General features: G+C 42.2%; 1 protein-coding gene and 1 long non-coding RNA gene across 2 annotated transcripts in view; both read left to right on the top strand.

Moving 5' to 3' along the window:
* The window catches only part of PRKN (parkin RBR E3 ubiquitin protein ligase), a gene marked incomplete at its 5' end in the record, with an annotated part of 1,091,762 nt that overhangs the window by 398,113 nt on the left and 669,296 nt on the right, over window positions 1–24,353 (top strand). Inside the window, one exon of the mRNA XM_029943267.1 lies at window positions 22,124–22,207. Coding sequence (XP_029799127.1) covers window positions 22,124–22,207 — 84 coding nt within the window. The remainder of the gene's footprint in view (window positions 1–22,123; window positions 22,208–24,353) is intronic.
* Window positions 862–1,976, top strand: LOC115296060. The gene is made up of 2 exons (XR_003910710.1): window positions 862–1,139; window positions 1,699–1,976. It is a non-coding gene; the product is annotated as an uncharacterized LOC115296060 (long non-coding RNA).

Raw genomic sequence — 24,353 nt, 5'->3', positions numbered from 1 at the left:
CTCTCTCTCTCTCTCAAAAATAAATAAACTTTAAAAAATATTTACATAAAAGTACTATTTCAAAAGAATAAAATTAGAGAATTAGAATGATTGGGGTGCCTGGGTGGCTCAGTTGGGTAAGCCTTTGACTCTTGACTTTGGCTCAGGTCCATGATCTCACAGTTCATGAGTTCAAAGCTGGCATCAGGCTCTGTGCTGCTAGCTCAGAGTGAAGCCTGCTTCTGATTCTATGCCTCCCTCTCTCTCTGCTCCTCCCCCACGCATGCTTTGTGTGTGTCTCTCTCTCTCAATGATAAATAAACATTAAAAATAATTAAAAGAGTACCTGGGTAGCTCAGTCGGTTGAGTGTCCTACTTCAGCTCAGGTTATAATCTCGCAGTTCATGAGTTTAAGCCCCGCATCAGGCTTGCTGCTCTCAGCAAAGAGCCCGCTTTGGATCTTCTGTCCCTCCCCAGCTTGCACTCTGTCTCTTAAAAATAAATAAAGCATTTAGAAACATTTAAAACATTTTAAATAAAAATAAAATAATAAAATGATTTATAACCAAGATCAAAGTTGTTCTTCAACAATAGTCTTTCATATTTCGCTTGATGAAAGGAATACACACAAAGACAGTTAGACATGTTTTATTATGTCAAAATGTTGAGCTAAAGAGGAGGAAAGTGATGAAATAATGGGGGGTGGTGATTCTTACACATTGGTGTAGGAAAACTGCAATTACTTTTGGTGTGAACTGCAGTCAGTTTGAATTAGTCTTGAAAACGTTTAGATAACTGCAAATTTAATTTAATTTTGAATTAAGACTTTTCCTCTCATTTCTCATTAGCCTACAAATAAATAGGCTGGAATGATTTTTTCCTCTGTGAATGGACCCTGATGATCACAGAGTCCCAGAAGAAAGAGATAAGGGAGGAAAGGGAATGGTAGAAGTATCTCGAAGTGAGAAGGCTTGGAGGAAAATGTATAGACCAGAACAAAGGGTCAGTGAATATTAAACTGGTCCCTGCTTAAGAAGAAATGGCTTTGCCAGTGCATCCAAGGACACATCTGATATTTCTTTTGGCCAAGAATCATTTTGGTTTGGGGGATTCGTGGTTACTTCTTGTTAAGAAAGCCTTGCTCTCTGTAGCTCTGAAAGGTGAGTGTGGGAAAGATCAACATGCTGATGCTCCAGGTGAAATACCCGCTTCGTAAATACGTAGTGGCCCCATTGGGTTAGGGTACAACTAGGGCCCGCCCATTACATCTGTGTCTAATGCCTGACTGACGGAACCTTTTCCAAGTTCACCGCCTTTTAGGACCCTCGAGAAGTGATTTTCCTCACTGCCTTTAAGTCCTGTAAGCACAGAGCACCTATACCACAGAGTAGTATGTGACCTTGTGGACTGGCCAAGACATCACCCCTATTGACACCTCTTCTTGGACAGTTAATTACATCTGCAACAGAAGAAACCAATGAAGCTGTGATCCCTTTATAGTTTTAACCACGCCCTGTGTATTTCCTCATTTCCCTTTCTTGAGAAGTGGTGGCTGGTTGACTTCAGCCCCACTTGGGGATTACAATAGTACAGTACACACTAAAATATGAGGCGTTATTCCTAGAGTTTTATTTTGAGAACTAACTAATGTTTATATAATGACAACGGTCTCTGGGCATTCACTTGCAATCTAATAAACTTCTTATCTCATTCAATAAGCATGGTCCAGTTCCAGTCATAATTATGAAGAAAGCCATCGGAGGGAACCATGAAGCTTTACGTGATAATAAACGTTATTCGAATAGATTTACATGCCTCGAATGGAAATGAGCTCGGCCATCTCCACAGACAGACGCATATTATGCTGTCTGAGGCTGGCCACTGCAAATTTCCCTCCGTGCAATGGCAAGACTATTCTTAGTAAAGAGAGCTTGAACAGATGAAGATAATCATATGGTTCTCCTAAATTAAATCTGTTAAGAGAGCATAAAAGCAAATCACTGTATCTCTAAGTCTTTATTTGTCTCCATTGTTTTAATTCTATGAAAAAGGACGAAAAAATCACTGCTGTTTGAATCCTGCTATGACTGCGGTGTGCCTCCAGCAGAACTGTCAACACTTAGTAATATAATTGAAGGCATCTTGTGGGTTAGGAAGAGTCTGGTAACTGGGAAACGTGGCGTAATTAGGCACACTGGTTGACGCCGAATGCATTTCGCACGATGGCGCCCAGCGTGACGGGCCCCTCCGGACGTAGTGGCAGGGATTGACAGTGTCACAACTCTGCAGAACCAGAGTGAGGGGACTGAGAGCTGTTTCACTTATAACAACGCCATTTCTTTAAAGACCTGTGGTGTTTTTTCTTGTAATAACTTCTGAGAGTGGAAAAGTATGTTATTGAGTATTTGATTATGAAATGCTTGCTCTTTAAGACACGAGATACATTCTAGTAGCAGAAGGAAATTTGTTTTTGGCCACCTCATGCCAAATTATGTTCTATGAGCTATAGAGATACCCCAGTTCTTGGGAGCATGTGCCAAGGACAGCTGAGACACTCTGTTTTCACAGCTGTGAGCTAACGTGGCGGCAGTGTAGACACTTGCTCTGGCTAATCGCTGACGCGAGCAGCAGCCACAGCGTTTTGTGTCAAGCATCTCTTCTGCTTGGAAGTGGCATTATGTTTGGGGTTGTATAAACCGAGATTGACACAGGAGTCCACCGCCTTCTACAGTTAGACAGTCTTAAGAATACACAGAGCTCTATTGTCCCTTTATTGACTAATACTTGCATGGCCTGTTATCGTTGATAAGGGGTTTCCACATCAGTTCGTTCAATCATATTTTATTTGGCCCTGACACTTGATTATCCACAAGTTACAGATAAGAAAATGAGGCATAATAATGTTAAAATGATTAGCTTCAACTCTTGTGAAATTATGCTTGGAACTTAGATCTTCTGAATCTTTGTCTACTGGCTGCTCTTTCAAGATCATTTTTTTCTCACACTCTGGATATTTAGCAGCAATGTTTGATACTTATTGAATATTAACTACGTACATAGTATGTAGTAATTGAGTGTTCACTCTTACCTAACCAAAACCCTATGATGTAGTGTGAACAATTGTTATTCCCACAACACACACAAGACACTAATGTTCTGAATGAGTAACTTCCCCATTGTTATGTGACTCATGACGGCAACAGGATTTGAAATCAAGTCAGTCTGATTAAAAGAGTACTAAGACGTTGTCCATCATTGTAGCATCCCATCCCATCCCTTTGAATCAGTAACTTCCATACTGTGAACCTTTATCATTTATTTTCATTGGACCATATGATCGCAGAGTAGTAGTAGCTACTTAGAATATTGCATAGAAGTAATTAACTATTTGTGAATTACTTATCAATATCATCTTCTTGAAAATATATATCCACGGAACCAATCTAGGGGCTGGTGGTGTCTGGACCTTTTTTCCCCGCACGGAATCCTTCTTTCTTTCGTGGATCTTTCCTCATCCTGATTCCTAATTGTATCTCGGGTCTCAGCTTAAATAATAGCCCTTCATAATGTCTAGATCAAGGGTACCTTCTATGTACCCTCAAAGTACCTGCGTGTTAATTACTTGTTTAATCACTTTTGTCCTCCTGGCTGGAAAAGTCTTGTTCAATGTTTTATCTCCAGTCTAGAAAAATACCTGTCACATACTAGGTGCGTAATTTAGCATGTGAATTTATGACAAAAATGACTTAAAATTAGCATGAAATGAATGTGATTTAAGAAATAGATGAGGGTGTGTGGTGATAATTTCAAATTCTGAAAAATCCAGAGAGATTGCATTACATAATTGCAAGCCATGGATAAGTGTACATGTGGGTGCAGGTACTGTCTGCTTATGCCTGTGCCCAGATAGAAAACAAGAGAGATCATGGGGTGCCTGGGTGGCTCAGTTGGGTAAGCGTCCTGCTTCGGCTCAGGTCATGATCTTGTGGTTCGTGGGTTCGAGCCCTGCATCAGGCTCTGTGTTGACAGCTAGCTCAGAGCCTGCAGCCTGCTTCTGATTCTGTGTGTGTCTCTGTCTCTGGCCCTTCCCTGCTCATGCTGCCTCTCTCTCTTTCTCTCTCACTCTCTCTCAAAAGTTAAAAAAAGAGAGGTCCTAATGGGCTATCAGAGAGCACTTGGAATTGGTGCTATTTTGTTATTTTTGTCTCCATAACCATATCTGATGCAGCACATTACTGTTTCATCATATTTAAAATACTTAAAGACTTTTAGTAGAGAATGTATCAGCCAGACATTTTGAATAAAAATAAAGGGAAATCTATCTGGGCTATCCTGTCAGAAAGTAGAGCAAAAAGCTGGAGGTAGAATGGAAAAGGCCAGCTTAGCCAGTGTCAGACAGCGTTGTAAGCGTGCTGACGAGGAGCGCAGGCACAGACTGCCATTCAGCGAATTGCCAAACCTAAATTTGACAAAGCGTGCCATGCTAGCTCTCTCTTTCCAGTACCAGCCTCCTCCAGTGAATCTGAGGCTCTGTGACTGCTTGACCAAAAAAAATATGGTGGAAATGACAGTGTGCCTCGTTCAGTCTAGGTCTAAAAGAACCAGAAGCTTCTCTTCCCTCTCTCTTACAATAAGGAGGTATAATCAGCCCCTAGAAAGGCTGTGGTCGAGAAGAACACACTGGGCTCACAGTCAGATCCAACTTGGCAGCCATGCCAATAAGCCATGTTGAAAGTGAACCATTCATTCCATAGTTGGGCTGTTGACGCTGACTATCCATGGAGGAGATTGAAGCTGACCCACCAAGCCCTACCCAGCCTTGGACCAAGCTTTTATTAAAATGTTGGCTATGTTGGGGCACCTGGATGGCTCAGTCGATTAAGCGACCAACTTCGGCTCAGGTCATGATCTCACAGTTCACGGGTTTGAGTCCTGCATCAGGCTCTGTGCTGGCAGTTCACAGCCTGGAGCCTGCTCCCGATTCTGTGTGTTCCTCTCTCTCTGCCCCTCCCCTACACATGACCTGTTCCTCAAAAATAAATAAATGTTAAAAAAAATTTTTTTCATTTTGGCTATGTGTTCTAACAAGAGCAAGGACTTAAGATATTCCATTTTATAAAATAGGGGTGGATCGATGTTGTTATGGTAAACAAATTGGTGTAAAAATGGACGCCCTTTCACGAAAATGCAATACTCCTTAAGATATGCCCATGTAGCTAAATATGAAAGCATGAAAGCAAAGTGAGTACTTCTATGAAGGGACAGGATTTTCTTAGGAACAGTCCTGTGATTACCCCCCAGCGCATGAACAAATAATCAGCTTGGGTCTCAGAGCTCCATAGGGCATAGAATTAGCAGGATTTCACTAAGAAGGTTGGTTTGATGTAGGAAAGTTTTGTAAAGAACGCAGTTTTGTACTAATGCAAGAAGATGGCTTTGCCATTACTTTTATAATGACCATTATTCCCCTGCTCATGGACTGGAATTCACTAAATCACTTTTTCCCCCTCTTCTGCTTCCTTCTGCCCCAGATAAAATCCTCTCAAAAACGAGTTAGTTATTATTCGTACAGTATCCAAATCAGGAATAAAAATATTTCTAAGGACTGAACAAAGCACCTTCTTGAGGTCTTTTATTTTCTTTAAGTTCTAATTCATCCCCTAATCATTCTCTTTTTGCTTTAAAAACATTTGTAGAAACAACTGGACTAATACGTGAACAGTGAGTCCCTTCATGTTGTCTTTAGTGGCCTGTTTTGTTGACAGAAGCAGTTTGCAAATGGGACTTCCAGTTACGTGTTCAGATGCGCATGCTCTAAGGGGCGCCTAGGTGGCTCAGTCGGTTACGACCCAACCTCAGTTCAGGTCATGATCTTGCCGTTCATGGTCTGAGCCCCACATGGGGCTCTGTGCTGACAGCTCAGAACCTGGAGCCTGCTTCAGATTCTGTAACTCCCCTCCCTGACTTGTGCATTCTCTCTCTCTCTCTCTCTCTCTCTCTCTTTTTCGAAAATAAATAAAGAAAAACTTTAATGAGTAGATACATTAAGTCAAGCACAATTATATTTATTTGTTCTCTGTGTACTAATCTCTTCAAATGGAACTTGGCAGAATAAATAGAAACTCACTCTCTGGTCACATTCAGTAATTATTTTGTGCTATCTTCTTGGCTGTAATATTACATTCTCTACTTAAAGTTTAAAAGAATGACTCCAGGGAAGTGTTCAAATATTCACATATTTCAATTGAAAAGTGTGTTTGTGTTAAAAAGAAAAAAAAAGAAATAGCTTGAGAACTTGGCTATCAGAGTCACTCATTGAATTATCATTTCTCAAACGTTAATTTTATGAAGGGTCTTCCTTATCTACAAATAAATGTGTCAGGGACAGAAGACGACCACCAGTGACCGGCTAGCTCATGGTATCCATGCTTTTGTGAAATCCCTTCCTCTTGAATGTGAGTGCCTCTGGTGATTTCCTTCCAACCAGGAGCAATGACAAAGGTGATGATATGTCTGCCGCTCCTTTGACCATGTTGTAGGAGCTTCCCCTTAACCACATAGCGGAAGACTACGTCTTCAGAGACAGAGACGAGACCAAATACGGTCCTGCTGGCCTGATGGGGTGAGCGGCCAGGTTGACGGAGCTCCCGTGGAAGAACCATAGGAGGCCAGTCAGCAGGCAGTGAAAAGCTGACAGCCTTACAATTACAGCCTCATGGAAGTTAACTCTTAAAACCCCAAGAGAGCATGGCCAACTGATGCTTCCCCAGTCAAGCCTCCACATGAGAATGCAGCCCTGCCACGTTGTGGCAGCCCTGTGGGGCCCTGAGCACCCAGGGGAGCCAGGCCTGAGGCCCTGGCCAGCAAAAATTGTGACATCATAGACACATGTTGTTTTAAGCCACTGAATCTGTGGCAATTTGTTACACAGCAGTAGAAAACGAATACAAGGTACAGTCTCTCCTGTGGTTTCTGAGATAACAAGTAAGACAATGGTAACAATAAAGACTTTAAAAGGAAATAAATTCTTTGTGTTAACATTTATTTATTATTGATAGACAGAGACAGAGCCTGAGTGGAGGAGGGGCAGAGAGAGAGATGGAGACACAGGATCTGAAGCAGGCTTCAGGCTCTGAGCTCTTAGCACAGAGCCCAACACAGGGCTTGAACTCATGAACTGGGAGATCGTGCCCTGAGCTGAAGTCGGACACTTAACCAGCTGAGCTACCCAGGTGCCCAAAACTATAATTCTTAAATAGCTTCCAGACAAACAATATAAGCAAAAAGGAGGGCCTCAGTATATGTGTGTGTGTGTAATACATGTATATATAATACTTGTATAATATATATGTAAATTCCAAAATAAATATATGTCACAGCAGAATCTTAACTTTGTATTTGCCTTTTGTGTGTGTGTGTGTGTGTGTGTGTGTGTGTGTGCGTGCGCGCATGCACGCATGCACGTGTTCTTTCTCTTCATATTTGCTTTTATAAGTATTAGATTTAATCACAGATTTCTTGCCTACCAAGATAGTAGAAGTAAATGGTAAACATCCTGCTCATTAAATATGAGGCTTCGGATGGTGCATCTATGAAGGAAGAATAGGTGGAGGAGGAGGAGAAGGAGGGGGTGGGGTACAGAAATGAGTGGGAAGATGGAGAAGGAAGGAAGGCAAATGAGTTATCCAAAGACACAAATTCTTCATTTCCAGATTGTGGCCACAGCGTTTTGAAGCAGTTAGCAAGGAAATCATTATATATTTAGAGTAAAACAATACCATAGGAAATGCATATTAATTTGAACTTTATTATTTTTAAGTATGACCACTATATGAGAAAGCAACTTTACCACATAGCAAACATATATCCTGGAACATGCCTGTTAGAATCTCTAAGCCTTAGTTTATCCATCTATATATATTTTTAATTTTTTTAATGTTTATTTATTTTTGAGAGAGAGAGACACACAGTATGAGTGGGGAGAGAGTCAGAGATAGAGAGGGAGACACAGAATCCGAAGCAGGCTCCAGGCTCTGAGCTGTGAGCACAGAGCCTGATGTGGGGCTCAAACCCACGAATCATGAGATCATGACCTGAGCTGAATTTGAGCACTTATCCCAATAAGCCACCCAGGCACCCCAGTTTATTATCTATAAAAATGGGTATAGGGATGCCTACCCTCCTTTGTTTTATATAACTTGCAGATGAAGTTTGTGTGTTATCAACCATAGTCTCTGAAAAATAACATATATTTTTAATATGGTAGCTCTTTCTTAGAAAGCTAAGTTACCACATACATATTAAATATAATCTACTAAAGTAGGCATGGAATATATAATGCATTTTATGAATATTTTCATCAAAATGATTAATGCTTTATAAAACATTTGTGTTTTTGAGGTCAACTTCTGATATTTTAAAAACTCATGAACTTATAAATAAGGTCATTCCTGATGAATTATAAATGATAATTTAGATGAATTATATAATGTGAGTTTAGAGTCTTCCAGTAAACTTCCTTGTCTCCCTATATCTCAGCTCCCCCCATGCATGAGAAACTAAGAACTTCTTGACTTTTTAGATAACACTAGAAAATTATTACTGCTTTGTGTGCTCCATTTGACTTTACTATTACAACAAATTCAATATAATAGTTGTAACAATGACTTTGAGAGTGTGCCGGAAAATCCAAACTAATAATGGTATAAATGAAAGCTTATTATTATTTTTTATGTAAAAGTTCAAGTCAGGAATTCAGGATGGTTACAACACTCTCCAGGGTCAGGAACCCAGACTCTTTCTTTCTGTATCGCTGCTCTCCTGTGTATACCTTTGATTTTTGGCTCATGGTAAAGTGTGCACCTTATAAACAGGGCAGTCAAGGAATGGATGAAGACTGGAAATGGCATAGGACATTTCTGCTCTAGTCCCTTGGCTAACAATCACCGGGCCACACTTGCCGGGGGTGGGGAGGAGGGCTTGGAAATACAGTCATTTTTCCAAGTACCACCTGCTCAGATATAAATCAGGAAATCTATTTTCCTAAAGGAGAGGAGATACTGAAAGACACTGTCAGCACGTGTTGCAATGTTAAAAAAGAGATTTGTTCTCACCTGGATAACATCTGCCTCAGGGATTCAAAAAAAAGTTTTAAGAGTGTAATATACATCTTCTCAAAACACCAACCCTTGGTTTCATTGATCTATTCAATTGTTTTGGGTTTTTTTGTTTTGTTTTGTTTTGTGTTTTTCTGGATTCTACATTGTTTATTTCTTCCCTGATCTTTGTTATTTCTCTTATTCTGCTGGGTTTGGAGTGTTGTTGCTGCTCTGCTTCTAGTTCCTTTAGGTGAGCTGATAGGTTTTGTATTTGTGCTTTTTCTAGTTTCTTGACATAGGCCTGGATTGCAGTGTATTTTCCTCTTAAGACTGCCTTTGCTACATCTCAAAGAGTTTAGATTGTTGTTTTTTTATTTTTATTTGTTTCCATATACTTTTTATTTTTTCTCTAATTGCCTGGTTGACCCATTCATTCTTTAGCAGGGTGTTCTTTAACCTTCATGCTTTTGGCAGTTTACCAGACTTTTTCCTATGGTTGCTTTCAAGTTTCATAGCATTCTGATCTGAAAGCAAGCACGGTCTGATCTCAATTCCTTTATATTTATTGAGAGCTGCTTTGTGACCCAGTATGTGATCTATCTTGGAAAATGTACCATGTGCACTTGAGAATAATGTGAATTTCCTAGCCTCAGGATGTAGAGCTCTAAATATTTCTGTGAAGTCCTTCTGGACCAATGTGTCATTCAGGGCCATTGTTTCTTTAGTGATTCTCTGTCTAGCTGATCTATTCATTGCTGTAAGTGGAGTATTAAAATCCCCTGCAATTAGCACATTCTTATCAATTAGATTGCTTATATTTGTGATTAATTCTTTTATGTATTTGTGTGCTCCTGAATTTGGTACATAGACATTAATAATTGTTAGGTTTTCCTGATGGATAGACCCTGTAATTATTATATAATGCCCTTCTTCATCTCTTGTTACTGCCTTTACTTGAGAGTCCAGTTTGTCCAATATAAGTATGGCCATTCCAGCTTTCTACTGACTTCCAGTAGCATGATAGATACTTCTCCTTGCCCTCACTTTCAATCTGAAGGTGTCCTCAGGTCTAAAATGAGTCTCTTTTGGGCAGAAAATAGATGGATCTTGGTTTTTTTTTAATCCATTCTGATACTCTATGTCTTTTGATTGGAGCATTTAGTCCATTTACATTGAGTGTTATTGTTGAAAGATATGGGTTTAGAGTCATTGTGTTCTCTGAAGGATTCATGCTTGTAGTGGTGTCTCTGGTACTTTGTGTTCCTTCCAACAATTCCCTCATAGAGTCCCCCTTAGGATCTATTGTAGGGTTGGTTTAGTGGTAAGGGAATCTTTCAATTTTTGTTTGTTTGGAAAACCTTTGTCTCTCCTATTCTGAATGAGAGGCTTGCTGGATAAAGGATTCTTGGCTGCATATTTTTTCTGTTCATCACATTGAAGATTTCCTGCCATTCCTTTCTGGCCTGCCTATAATGAGAATCACCAGCGCAGAGGAGGGTAGAGATTAGAACGACAAAAGGGAGAATATATCTGAATAGCAAGAATTGATCTAGAGTTAATCCCGGCAATGCAGCGTGCTGGTCTGGGGGGCAGTATCCTCTGTTTCTGTAGCATCCACAGGCTCCCAGCAGCTCCCCTGTGCCAATGGGCATGGTTTTGTGTGGGCAGGTCCTGCCTCCACTGTGGGTCCCTGAAGCCAATCCCTGAGACCCCACCTTAGTGGTTGTGGGGAGAAAAATGGCAACCCGCCAGTCCCTTCTCCTTTACTCAGGTGTCCCAAAACGGTCCTTTGGATCTGCCCCCACTGCTGTGGGCGCAGCCAAGGTGCCTCATGCCCAGCCGCGTTCCAGGCTCTCACTCTGTGCACATTAATGATGTCGCCCAATATGTAATCTCGAGACCCAGCGACTTCGGAGCAGGGAATCGATTATTCCTGATCCTTGCTGCACCCTGGGGTACCGTCTAACCCGGAGGGAACTTCTTTTGTCCCCCAGCATGGGGGTAGGAAAGGATTCATCTCTGTCCCCAGGCCAAGGTTTTTCTGTTGTCCGGATACGGTCCTACACTTCCCCAGCCATTCTTCCTCTTCCCTTTGTCTCCATGTCCCCGCCATTTTATCCTCCCTAATTTGCAATCATGTACCTATGAAGCAGTCTTCCTGGTAGACTCTGTCTCCTTTCCTCCTAGACTCTTGAGGTTCAGAGTCCTTTGGCTTCAGCCCTTCTTTGTTTGAGTGATGTAGGGGGGATGTCTGGATTCCCCCTATATCTCCACGATCTGTCTTCCAGAGTGTAATATGTATCTTCTAATATACATATATATTAGTCATAACAAATACATATCACATCAAAGAAAAGAAAAGAACTAGATAGTCTTTGAAGGGTTTCATTCAGCCCTCTTCTGTCAGATTCTTTACCCCCCACAAACTCTTCTGGGAGCATACCCATGCTTTATTGCAAGAGACTTTTAGGATCTTAAATTGTCCTATGTCGGGACGTTCTCTAAGGATGTCACGCATGACAAAGAGGGAAGAGGCATCCGGCAAGCATTTCGAGGGCCCATCCTTCTTCTCCAACACGGTGGGCCTACTTTATTTGTTTTATACTTTTGTGTTCTATAGACCATTTCATTTAAGGACTGTGTTCTATTTAAAAGGAAATCACAAAACAGCTTTAGGAAACACACATCTTTCCGTTTTATAGCTTTACAGATAAGAAAAGCCTGATTCAATTATGGTATTTTTGATTATTCCCTATGTTTTGCCATGCATAGCAAAGCATGTAGATATAGGTGGGAAACAGTCCATGACTCCTGGAATTCTGTAGCCTGATGGTGAAAGGAAATAACCAGTTCAAAGCCATGGAGCTGGTTAGTCTTTTGATTGACAGTGGCTTGCACGAGCCTATGAAAAGTTGCAGACATTGTCTACAAAGGCTACGAGGGAAAATCACTGAAGACGCAAAGATGTAATTTTTTAGGGGAAAATGATTTCATTACATAATTTAATGTTATATAAACCATATTGGCTGTCACTCCTAATCGCCTTGACCCTTTATCAAGTCTAGATGCTGAATGGTTAATTGGAAATGGTTAATATTAATTGAGTACCTATTATGTGTTTGGCACTAGTCTATCATTTATTTGTTTGTTTGTTTGTTTGTTTTGACAGTGGGGAGGAGGAGGAGGAGGAGAGAGAGAAAGAGAGAGGGAGAGGGAGAGGAGGAGGGGGAGGGAGAGAGAGAGAATCTTAAACAGGCCCCAAGTCCCACATGGAGTCACACACAGGGCCGTATCTCACGACCATGAGATCATGACCTGAGCTGAACTCAAGAGTCGGACAGTTAACTGACTGAGCCACCTAGGTGCCTCTAGCCTAACTTGCCCAATTTGGCCTGGGCTAGCTGATCCCTGAGAGGTTAAGGAGCCTCCCCAAAGTTGCAGAGCTACTGAGAATTAGGGCTTCAAAAATATTTGTTGATTAATTGTTTTAACTCATGGAATAAGTTACATTCAATGACATGCACATATTTTAAGGGTTTATTTCTGTGAGTTTTGACAGTTATATACATGTATATACCTATCATCCCAATCAAAATATAAAACATTTCCAGAAATTTCCAGTCAATAACTGCCTTATCCCAAAGACAGTCATTGCCTGTTTCTATCACTATCGATTCCTCTTTTTGCCAACATTTAGTATTTTCATCCTTTTTAGCCACTATGAGTTAAATCAAATGAAATTGCATCTTGTGATCTTAATTTGTATTTCCCTTGTTATTAATGAAGTTGGCAATCTTTTATATGACCATCTGTATGTCTTATTTTGTGCATAGTCTGTTCAAGTCTAATGTTTGTTTTTGAATTGGACTCTTTGTCTCTATAGGATTGACTTTTAAAAGCTGTTTATCTATTCTGGAAGTGAACTATTTGACAGATACATGTATTACAAATATTTCCCCCAGTCTGTAGAATGTATATTCATGTTTAATAGTGTCTTTTGATGAGCAGAAGTTTTTAGTATTTCTTGAAGTTCAATTAATAAATGTCTTCATTTATGGTTAGAGCTTTCTGTGTCCATCTAAGAAAGTTCTGTCTGTTCCAAGGTTGTAAAGTTATCCTCATTTGTTTTTTTCTAGAAGCTGGAAGAAATGGAATGAGAAAAGGATTTAAATATTGATACTCAGGTGTTCAAGTACCATTTGATACAAAGATTTTCCCTAACTTTCCCCACATTGAATTCCACTGGCACATCTGTTGTTTGTTTACCTTTCCTTTTCACTTTACTGAGAAATAATTTGTATAAAATAAACTGCCTCTATTTATAGGGTACAATCTGAGGAGTTCTGACAAATGTATAAAGCCATAAATCCACCCCTACAATTAAGATAGGAAGCATTTCTGTTAACCTTTTCATTAGCTTGCTAGGGTTGCCATCACTGGGTGGTGTGAACAGCAGACATTTATTTACTCGCAGTTCTGGAGGCTGGAAGTCCAAGATCAAGGCGCTGGAGAGGTTGGTTTCTCCGGAGGCATCTCTCATTGGTTTGTGGATGGGTTGTCTTTCCGTGTGTCTTCACCTGGCCTTTGATCTGTGAGTGCCCATGTCCTAATGTCTCCTTATAAAGGTAACAGTCATATTGGACTAGGACCCACCCTAATGACCTCATTTTAACTTATTGCCTCTTTAAAAAACCCTATTTCCAGATACAGTCCCATTCTGTAGCGGAGTTAGGACTTTGACACATAAATTTTAAGGGGATACAATTCAGTCCATAAAACTGCCCCAAACATTCTTCATGCTCTTGTGTAGCTCATTCCATGCTCTGTCCCACGCCAAAGGTGCCACAGATTGGTTTACTACTGTAGATTTGTTTGCATTGTATGTAAGTGGGAACATCTAGCATATTCTATTGCATGTTTTGCTTCCTTTGCTCACAGAATTTTGAGAATCATCCATGTTGCATTTGTAAGTAACATGATGATTATTGCTGAATCATATTCCATTGGATGGATATACCACATTTTACTATCAATTCATATTTTGATACCTGTTTGGGTGGTCTCCACTTGGTGGCTTTTAGGAACATTTGTGTACAATTTTTGTGCGGACTCATGATTTCGTTTATGTTGGGTAAATATGCAAATTGAGACAGATCATTTTTTCAGGTATATGTCTAACTTTATCAAAAATGCCTAAAGCTTTCCAAAGGGGCCTGTGCCATTTTACATTTGTGCCAGGAGGGTGTGTGTGTTCTGGCTGTTTTACATCTCACCAGTATTTGCTACGGGTATTTTAAAAAATATCTGTTTGAAAAACGGGTTGCTCAGTTCATTTGTAATATTGGCTTTGGTAGCTACTCCATACAATCTACAGGATAAAGGATCCTTCTCTCTTTCCCATGAGTATCTTATCAGGTTTTAAGAAATGTTCGATAAATATTTGTTGAGTAGATGCATATTTTGGTTCAAAGGATTCTTTCTTTATTATTTTCCCTGGTCACTATTTCATGACTGCAGTTTGGGGCATCGGCTCCAGGCACAGCACTGTGCTTAGCCTTTGGAGAAGTGCAGGATCCTTAAATCCAGTGGAAGAAGATGCAGAGCCATGTTTGCTATATGTAGAAATATATGCTTTAAAAGAGCCAAAAGGCACATGTTCTGGAAAGCGACATAATCCCTGAGGAATGGCTGGGCAACAGGGAAATTGAGAAAAAGTAAAAAATGAAAAACGCACTGGGCTGAGTCAGATGCCCCGGAACTGGCCAATTACTGCTTATCTGTCTACTAAGTTAAAAATAACCCTACTCAAGGACTTCTATTTTAGAACTAAGAAATACTACTTGCAACAGTTGCCATTTTTCAGTAAGTCAGCATGTGTCAGGCACTGGGCAAAACTTTTTTAAACATTTATTTATTTTGGGAGAGAGAGAGAGAGACAGCAGGCAGGGGAGGGGCAGCAAGAGACAGAGACAGCGAATCCCAAGCAGGCTGCACACTGCCAGCCCAGAGCCCAATGCTGAGCTCAAACTCACGAACCGCGAGATCATGACCTGAGTCAAAACCAAAAGTCAGTTGCTTGTATGCTTAGCCAATCAAGCCAGACAGGCACCCAGGGGACTGGCAAATATTAAAGTTGCTGTTTCATTTAGCCCAGTTTCATGAAAGCCCAGTGAAGGAGCTATTTGACCCCTTGCTTTTCAGAGGACGTTTGGGAAGGTGGAGCCCAGAGCTAACAGTTGGTGGAATTAGAATTCAACAGGGCTGCGGACTTTGAAGCTCCTTCCCGGTATCATTTCTTGCTGCAGGCGACAGAGAAAAAGATAGGAAGGAGGCTCTCAATGTAGCAGGGTTTTTTTTAATGTTTATTTTTGGGAGAGAGACAGAGTGTGAGTGGGAGAGGGGCAGAAAGAAGGAGAGAGAGAAGAGAGAGAGAGTCTCCAGCAGGCTCCAAGCTCTGATCTGTCAGCACAGCTTGAACCCGCGACCCACGAGATCATGACCTGAACTAAATGGACATATAACCAGCGGAGCCACCCAGACAGCCCTCAGCGTAGCAGTTCTCAGGACAGTTTTGCTGCCACAGTACTGTATGACAAGTGTAATTCCAAAATTATCTTAACTCCTCAAGTTTAATTATATGACTTAAATGTTTGTAGCACCAATCAAGATGATATACCAAAATGCAACACATTTGATAACTTGAAGTAATAAGTAAAAGCATAGTTTAAGGAAGAATACTATTGAAATAACCCTTTTTAAAAACTGGAAACACCAAGACCTCATAGTAACATTTTGGAAACCAAAATTAAAAAAAAAAATTTGCAATTTAAAAAAAAATTAACATTTATTTATTTTTGAGAGACAGAGTGCAAGTAGGGGAGGGGCAGAGAGAGAGGGAGATGCAGAATCTAGAGCAGGCTCCAGGCTCTGAGCTGACAGGCTGACAGCTGTGAGCCTGATGTGGGGCTCAAACCCACGAACCGTGAGATCATGACCTGAGCCGAAGCCATCCGCTTACCCAACAGAGCCACCCAGGCACCCCAGGATTTGCAATTTTTACAACAGCAGTGAATATGCCCACCTGTGAAAAGCAGGCTGTATAATTTATTTAGATAATTTGGTGGGGGGTGGGGAGGTGGGAAACACCCTCTTTCGCTCTAACAGTTTCTCTGGACGTGGGTCAGAGTGATATTTGGATGAGAGTTAGCCAATGAATAGGATGGACAGATACCATATGTTTTCACTTATAAGTGGAAGAGGAGGAACTGAATAGAGGACCATGGGGGAGGGGAAGAGGCAGACCATGAGGGACTCTTGAATACAGAGAACAAGCTGAGGGCTGATGGGGGTGGGGCTGAGGGAAGGGGGGTGATGGGCATGGGGGGGGCACTTGTTGGGATGAGCACTGGGTGTTATATGGAAACTGACTTGACAATAAGCTATAAAAGAAAAAAAGAATTAATTAGACATGCAAGACAGGAAAAATGACTTGTACATTAGTCCTACAATTTTTAAAAGTAAATGTTAAGGCTTATATTTTACAGATCTAAACACTTGCTTTTCATGCCATGGAGTCCTTTTTTCTGCATTTCTGATATACATGCACCATATCGATGTGCTGAAATAATATTTCACTTTATGATTTTCTGTTGGTGGCGCTACTGTCAGGAGAAACCCCCAAATGTCATCTCTCCTTTCAGTTTTCCACTCTTTTCCTTATTCCAACAACATGAATCCCTGCATTCTAACGACAACCCGTGGATTCCACAGGCCAATGGTTCTAAGGTTTTAGTTGAAGTAATTTCTCACTTGAGACCTGGGATGCAGCTGTTCCTACAAACTAATGAGATTCTATGATGGCAGCTGCAATGGTGTTTTGTTTTGTTTTGTTTTAAGTGCTCTTCAGGTGCCTGGGTGGCTCAGTTGGTTAAATGTCGGACTTTGGCTCAGGTCATGATCTTGTGGTCTGTAAGTTCGAGCGCCACGTCGGGCTCTGTGCTGACTGTTCAGAGCCTGGAACTTGCTTTGGATTTTGTGTCTCCCTCTTTCTCTGCTTCTCTCTCTCTGTCTCTGTCTATCTCTCAAGTAAATAAAGATTGAAATTTTTTTAAAATAAAAATAAATAAAAGTGCTTTTCAATATGAACCTGAAAAATTTCATTTACCCTAGGTCAACGATGGGCAAACGTTCTCATAAAGGACAAGAATAGTAGGTGTCTTAGGTTTTGCAAACCACTTCCGCCATGTTGAAACGACTCAGTTCTGCCCTTACAGTGCATAGACAACAGGCAAATGAGCCACCTCGGCCGTGTTCCGATCAAGTTCATGTGCAGACATGGAAGCTGAAGGTCACTTACTCTTCACACGCCTTGAAGCACTCTTCTTTCTGTGTTTTTTACCCATTTAAAAATTTAAAACCATTGTTTTTGCTGTGTAAAAACAAACCCTAAGCCAGGTTTAGTCAGCAGGCCATACTTTGCTCCCCGCTGCTAAAGATGCTCCAATAATTTATGTATTCCCTTCATTGTGTAATCAATGTTGAGCAAAAATAGGAGGAAGTCTTGTAAACAGCAGGTAAATGTTTCTTTATTAAGATATGTATTTCACCACTGTTCTGACATTTTCTTCAGATATCTTCTTCCAAATTCTTTACATTTGAGAGAGTAAATACATTGTGGGGGGTGGGGTGGGGGCGGGGATTCTCTCCTTGTCAGGGCTGCCTTGTGATATGCAGTCTTTCTTAAACCTTGTAGACTGGAGACCTTTGGACCCTTGTATAAAGACCATTAAGAATAAATGCAGTAATCATGCCTCTGTTAAAACACAGTATGCAACGACGAACCAATTAACATTTTATACTTCCTAAGACTCGAAAGGAGCAACATTGAATCTGTTTTTTAATGGCATAAATTCACTGGAACACTTGTTTGTGTCTTCAGGACGGGTACAGCAATAGCATTCAATACCAATGCTGCGCAAAGTGTGGATAAGCGAACACATTTATTTCATTACACTGAATTCCCATAGTCATTGGAATTCTATTGGTTTTATTACTCATGTTATCCGGCTATGGTTTGAGATCAAGAGGAATTTTGTGAATGGGCTTTCTACCGTTTCCTCATACAAAACGAGGATTTATCAGATAAGGTAGTATCTTATACGGTAACTGTAGGAATTGCTACCTAAATGTTTTCATTTCTTTTGGACTTTGAAATATTAAGGCATGCGAAAAATGTCTTTGTTATGCACAGTTTCATTCCGTCCTAGACTTTGCAGCAGGGAATCTTCCTCTGGGCCGTGAGCAGCAGATGGGAGCTGACCCCCATGTTGGCGCTGCATCGCTGGGCCGTGCCCAGGCTAGGTGTATCTCTTCCCATTGCACGTGCTCTAAGGAGGTCACTGTTTCTTACTGAACCAGCCTCTACAGGAACTACTGCCTCTTGAAAGAGCAAGGAAGCAATATCTCCATGTTTAAATAATGGTTATCCACGATGAAATGGATTTCCTTTGCAACCAGGGGCTTTTCCAAGGCTCAGGTTCATCGTCGGTCTCCACCAACCACACCGTGGGATCAGTACTTCCCATTGCTGTCCTGTCAGAGACCACCGTGTTCTAAGGATGGGTGGCTACAGTCCTAGATGGAAGAGACACGAGATGCTGTTCTGGTTAGAAGTGGTCAGGAATTTTGGAGAAAGCCATGAAGCCCTCACAGTTATTTCATTGTACCCTGACTCACTTCAGGAAGATTTAACAAGTTTGAGACAATGGGTTGAGGCTAAAAAGAAGAAAAACTAAGTAAGATGAGGGAAGAGGTCAAAGGAAAAGCAATTAAGGAAAATAATAGAAAAGCAAGGTTAATATTAGTATACCTAATATTTATTATAAGTTATGGAAAGTTTCCAGAGCTGGGCCACGGATTTGACTCTAAAGTTTTCCTAGTTCTCTGAAAAAGAAAGAAACCACCTGGGTGGCTGAGTCGGTTAAGCGTCCAACTCTTGATCTTGGATCAGTGGGTCATAGTCTCAGTTTGTGGAATTGAGCCCCGCATCTGACAGCACGGAGCCTGCTTGGGATTCTCTCTCTCCCTCTCTCTCTGTCCCTTCCCTGTTCTCACTGTTTCTCAAAATAAATAAATAAACATTAAAAAAAATAATGAAGGAAACCTGATTCCTAGTATCCAGGGAGTGTCCTACAGAGAAACAGATTAACAAAGGAACATAACCCCCCAGAGGGGTCCTTGGCCAAGGACTGGAATACAACGTGGGAGACTGCATTCCAGCCACGCCCACACTGGATTTCTCATGTGACGTTGGAAAAGCAAGGCTGATAAATGTGATCAGGTTCTTGGTGTCAGTTCTTTATGTCTCTTTTACTTGGATACATGTGTCATTTTGATCCAATGATTACATGGCTATGTTTAAAAATCAAATATACAGGTGGCCTTATAATAAAAAAGCCGCATCTTGTAAGGTGAGGATACTAATCCCCCATTTCCCATGCTCTCTCAGCTCCACCTTTGCCTGTACTTTACATTTTCCAAGCTGCATGACGTGTATGTTTGGCTACATAACCATAATTTCAATCCTCTGCCCGTTTTCAATAGCATGATTGTAAGGTTGAAAGCCAAGTAAATGTTTACATCACCATGACTACAATGGATTGTAAATGCGTGCATTACACTTAGAGGTGCGAAGGAAATGAAACTGCTTATTTCTTATAACAGATGTGATCTTCATCATGAACCCTGACCCTTCCGTAGAGGTGTGAGTACATGCTCTTGATGATTAATCAATATCGTTGTGTCACGGGCCCCTAAGATGGCTCAGTGAGTCACTGGAAAGGCCTGCAGGACTCAGTGCATCGTCCTACACAAGCGGGAGTTGCATCCCGCCAACAGGATGCAAAGTAGCAGATGGAAAAGGCGTGTGGTGTGAAGTCTGGAGGAAACCACGGCAAGTTTCCAGGAGCCCTCTCCCAGCCGCCGTGCCCAGGACGTGCTCGTTCGCCCAGCACGCAGGCTCTCCTGCTAGAGGGGGTCACTGCACACCCCCCCTCAGCACGCACCACAATTCCAGGCAGACGGGGGTAAGGCGTTCAGCACAAACCAGGTTGTTCCTACGGACATTTGTGACGCTGCAAACCGTCTGTGTCAATTATAGAATAAGAACACTCCCCAAAGACAACTTCGCGGAAGCCAGCTCAGAGCCACCTTGGGAGCGGCCTAAGGACAGCAAGTCTTGCATTTTTCTGCAGTCACTTAGAACCTTCTGGTTGAAGCAGTGACTTCTGGTGTAATGGCCTGTGACTCCAGAATGTGGCTCCTTATGAGGTTTGGTTCAGATTGGCCTCTGTAGAAGTTTGGCTTAGTCTCTTTAAGGTAGATGCTCAATCTCCCAGATTCCCTCTCCTCTCCCCTGTTTTTCTGTAGATTATGCGGGTGCGTGTGTAAGCGTGTCTGTGCGTGTCCGGTGCACCTGTGTGTGGTCTGTGGCGTGATTGGGTGTGTGCACACATGGGGTGCAAGTGTGTGGTACGCATGTGTGTGAGACGTGTGATGTGTGTGCGTGTGCGTGTGTGCACCTGGGGATGAGGGTGTGTACGTGTGCTCTGCAGGGGGAGGGGAAGCGAGCGCTTACGGAGATACAGGAATGGCTGAGACCCTTGTGAGCTCTCCGAGCTTTCGCTGGTTTGTGCAGCACCGTGGCCAGGAGGCTGCTCGGTCCGGCTTGTGGAGCAAGGTCATCCGAGTGCTGACTGGTGGTGACCACTTTCACTGTTCACAGAAACTTCTGGAATGGCCTCAATGTCTTTGGAAGGAAAATCACCTGAAGGGCTGGTCCACGGCCCTAAACTTACTCTGCCTGGCTGGGCACAGGCGCTGTAGCAGGTCTGCTGGAAGTCCTGTCACCACCACAGCTGGGGACACTGCCCGTCTGTCCTCCTCCTTCCTGCCAGGGCCACAGAAAACACCGCCCTTCCGTCTTCCTCCTTCCCTGCCACGGCCACAGAGACACCACCCATCCGTCCCGTGGCTCTTGCCCAGAGCCACACATTGGATAAGGCCAAGGCTTGGCCTCTCCCTGCCTTCCCTCAAGCTGTCTCGTGTTCCCCTGAACTCTGAGACCTCCCAGCACGCAAGAAAACTCAGCAATATCCCCAAGTCGCTCCTTGCCATTTGCCCACTTAATTGACAATTCAGTTAGGTAGAGAATTTTAGGTTGAAAACCCTATCTTCTGATCTTTAAAGGTACTTGTGCGACTTCAAAATTCTATTTTGATCTTTGTTTCTAGTTAGCAGATCTGACCTTTCTCTCTAGAAGATTTTAAGGTCTTCCATTTATGAACATTCTTACTTTCTCCCCGTTGGCTGCTCCAGGCATCATTCTGTTGTGGTCCATGCCTTCTTCTTGAGACTTCAGAGTTGCGATGTTCCCATGGGGCACAGCGGCCCCTCCTCTCCTAGAGCCTGCTGAAGATTTCCAGAAACATCTGGAAATCCCTTCTCAACCAAGGCTCTGTCTTCTGTTGTCTTTGGTATTATGGGTTTACACCATACTAATTTTTTAAAGGCAGTTTTCACAGTGCCGCCAGAGAAGGAGGAGGTACATGTGTCTGCTCAGCTTGCTGGCCGTGACAGGTGGCCCTTCCTGGAATGCTGCCACGTGGTCCATGACTGCCCCCGAAGAATCCTTTTGTGTGTAATTGCATGGGCGTTTTCATGTAAAAGTCATCATTTGACATTGCAGCAAACATAAGACAGCGTAGTTACTTGTCCAAACCACTGAGTTTACCATAGCGGGGAGATGACTGCATGTCAGTGCGCCACATGTTGGGATCAATACACTAAAGATCATCTTAGTAGATTTATGAAGATAGTTGTGATCCCCCAAATCCCCCCAAAGGATCTTGAGAACCGCCATATTCTGTGGATTACATTTCAAAAATATTCATGATCATTTTATTGTATAAACAGATTTTAGAAAATGTAGTAGGAAGTACATTTGTGTTATATTTCATGCACTAAGTTCATGTTTGTTTTTCTCAAAGGGTCCATCTTGCTGGGATGATGTCTTAATCCCAAACCGGATGACTGGCGAATGTCAAACAGCAGGCTGCCCTGGGACCACAGCTGTAAGTACCCGGTCAAGTCCGTTTTGTTCATCATGACATCTTCAGGGCTTAGCAGGAAATGAGAATGGAGACAAGAATGCTAACTGACTTTTCTTCCATCTGACAGTATCCAGCAAAAGTGGTCTCAGGTTCAAAGCGCTTCTGATAGTCACCCCAAATTCTATCTTTTCCCTTACCTTCCAGGGTCCTTTTCCTGGAGGCTTAACCACTTTCGGTGATGATGTTGAAATATGTCAATTTAAACTCCTTACAAAGTGATATTCTTGGAATATGAAGAAGAGCCACTTCAGAGCGTAGCAAAAGAAAATAACAAAGATATAAGGTTAATCTTTGTGCCGATGCTCTGACATTCTGTGTTTATATTCGCACATCATTCAAAATTGCTTTCTTTCTTCATCTCCCTCTACCTTTCTTTCCCTGACACAGTGGACTCTTAGAAAACCTAGCATGGACGAACAGCTAAGCAATTGAATTACCACCTTCTGTCCTCTGTGGTCCCTTTTCTCTTTGCAAACCTGGGGCATATTTGATGTTTCACACAGAGCAGGTATTTCTCGAAAGAGACCCTGAGTACTGAAGTGATTTTCTAAATAATTTTATATCCTGATCAAGTTTGTAATTTGTGTCTTGTTTTACTTTTTGCCTCAGAAGTTCCTGGATCTATCCTAATCTGATTCTATAGATCTCTTGAGCTATAAAGACTGCTACGGTGCCAACACAAATGTCACTGTCAGTTCCCAACCTGTCACAGCCAGGCGGGAGTTCCTATCTTCCCTGAGGAACAAAGCCTGTCAAAGCAACAGGTAGAGGGTTGGAGCTGGAGCTATGAGGCGTGGCTCTCTCTCCGATCTGCGGGGTGATTGCAAAGTACCAAGGTGGCGGGAGAAGCCCCAGCAGTCACGCTCCACCAAACAGGGCTGAGGACCATGAATGGATTTTTATTAATGCAAATCCTGGAGAAAAATAATGACTTGTGTGTCACTCACAGGTACTGAGGCAAGACACACTCTTGTAGCCTCCTACTGGGATGAAATTAGAGTGTATGTATTTATGGGCAGAATTCTTACATGTAATTAGATGTACATGTATGCATACAAATGCAATGTGTGCATATTACGATATACAGTATTTTTTGTTACAACAACGCGTAGTAATATTTATATTGCCACCCATCCATCCGTTCGTCCACACATGCGTACATGCATCACCTATTATGTCGGACACTGTGGTCTCCATATCATCTTTACAGTAATATGAGGTTCTTTGAAAACCTACGTCAGTCCCTGACAGTCTGACTGCCTCTCATGGACCTTTTATATTAATTGGCAGGATTCAGTCGCTGCAGAACAGATACTCTTGCATCTTTAAGGATTTAGCTTCAGATCCGCCAAGGGGAGGAACAGTGTTGGGTGAGACTGAGAATCATTTCCTTTGCTTGTTGCCTAGTCCACCTACCTTAGACATCGGTACACGGAATCCGGGGTAACTTAAGTATATTGCAGCTCTGTTTCTGACTGTACCGCGAACCTTAAAACTCCTTTCAGGGGCGCCTGGGGGGCTCAGTCGGTTGAGCGTCCAACTTCGGCTCAGGTCATGATCTCATGGTTCATGGGTTTGAGCCCCGCATCAGGCTCTGTGCTGACAGCTAGCTCAGAGCCTGGAGCCTGCTTCGGATTCTGTGTCTCCCTCTCTCTCTGACCTCCCTTGCTCATGCTGTGTGTCTCTCTCTCTCTCTCTCAAAAATAAATAAAAACATTAAAACTTTTTAAAAAATCCTTTCAGTATCCACCATATAAAAATATTAGCTTAAATTACAAATATGTATTTTTAAAAGAATAGCTGTGCTAACAGCATAATAAGGAAAAGTCTATGTCAAAACGAAGAGAAAGCGGGACCCCAGAGGGGAAGCGGCGGCAGCTGAAGCCAGGCGCCACCTTGGCAGTAACTACTGATGCCTGGGGGCCAGAGCCTCGGGTGGGCAGACGTGCCTGGGAGGCCACCTAATCGTACACAGAGCCAGGACCCGTAAGACATGAGGGCCGCCTGAGATCCCCTGGAGGGAAAGGCGCCAGCTTCCTGGAGAGCGGGTCTGCACTGGCCCCCAGCTCCCTCCGGTCTCCTGGTCGGTGCTCCATACCCACACGCT

The sequence above is a fragment of the Suricata suricatta genome, chromosome 7, assembly GCF_006229205.1.
Source record: "Suricata suricatta isolate VVHF042 chromosome 7, meerkat_22Aug2017_6uvM2_HiC, whole genome shotgun sequence".
In the NCBI taxonomy this organism is placed as follows: domain Eukaryota; kingdom Metazoa; phylum Chordata; class Mammalia; order Carnivora; family Herpestidae; genus Suricata; species Suricata suricatta.
The sequence above is the reverse complement of the archived record's forward strand: the minus strand, read 5'-3'. Positions and strand labels throughout refer to the sequence as shown.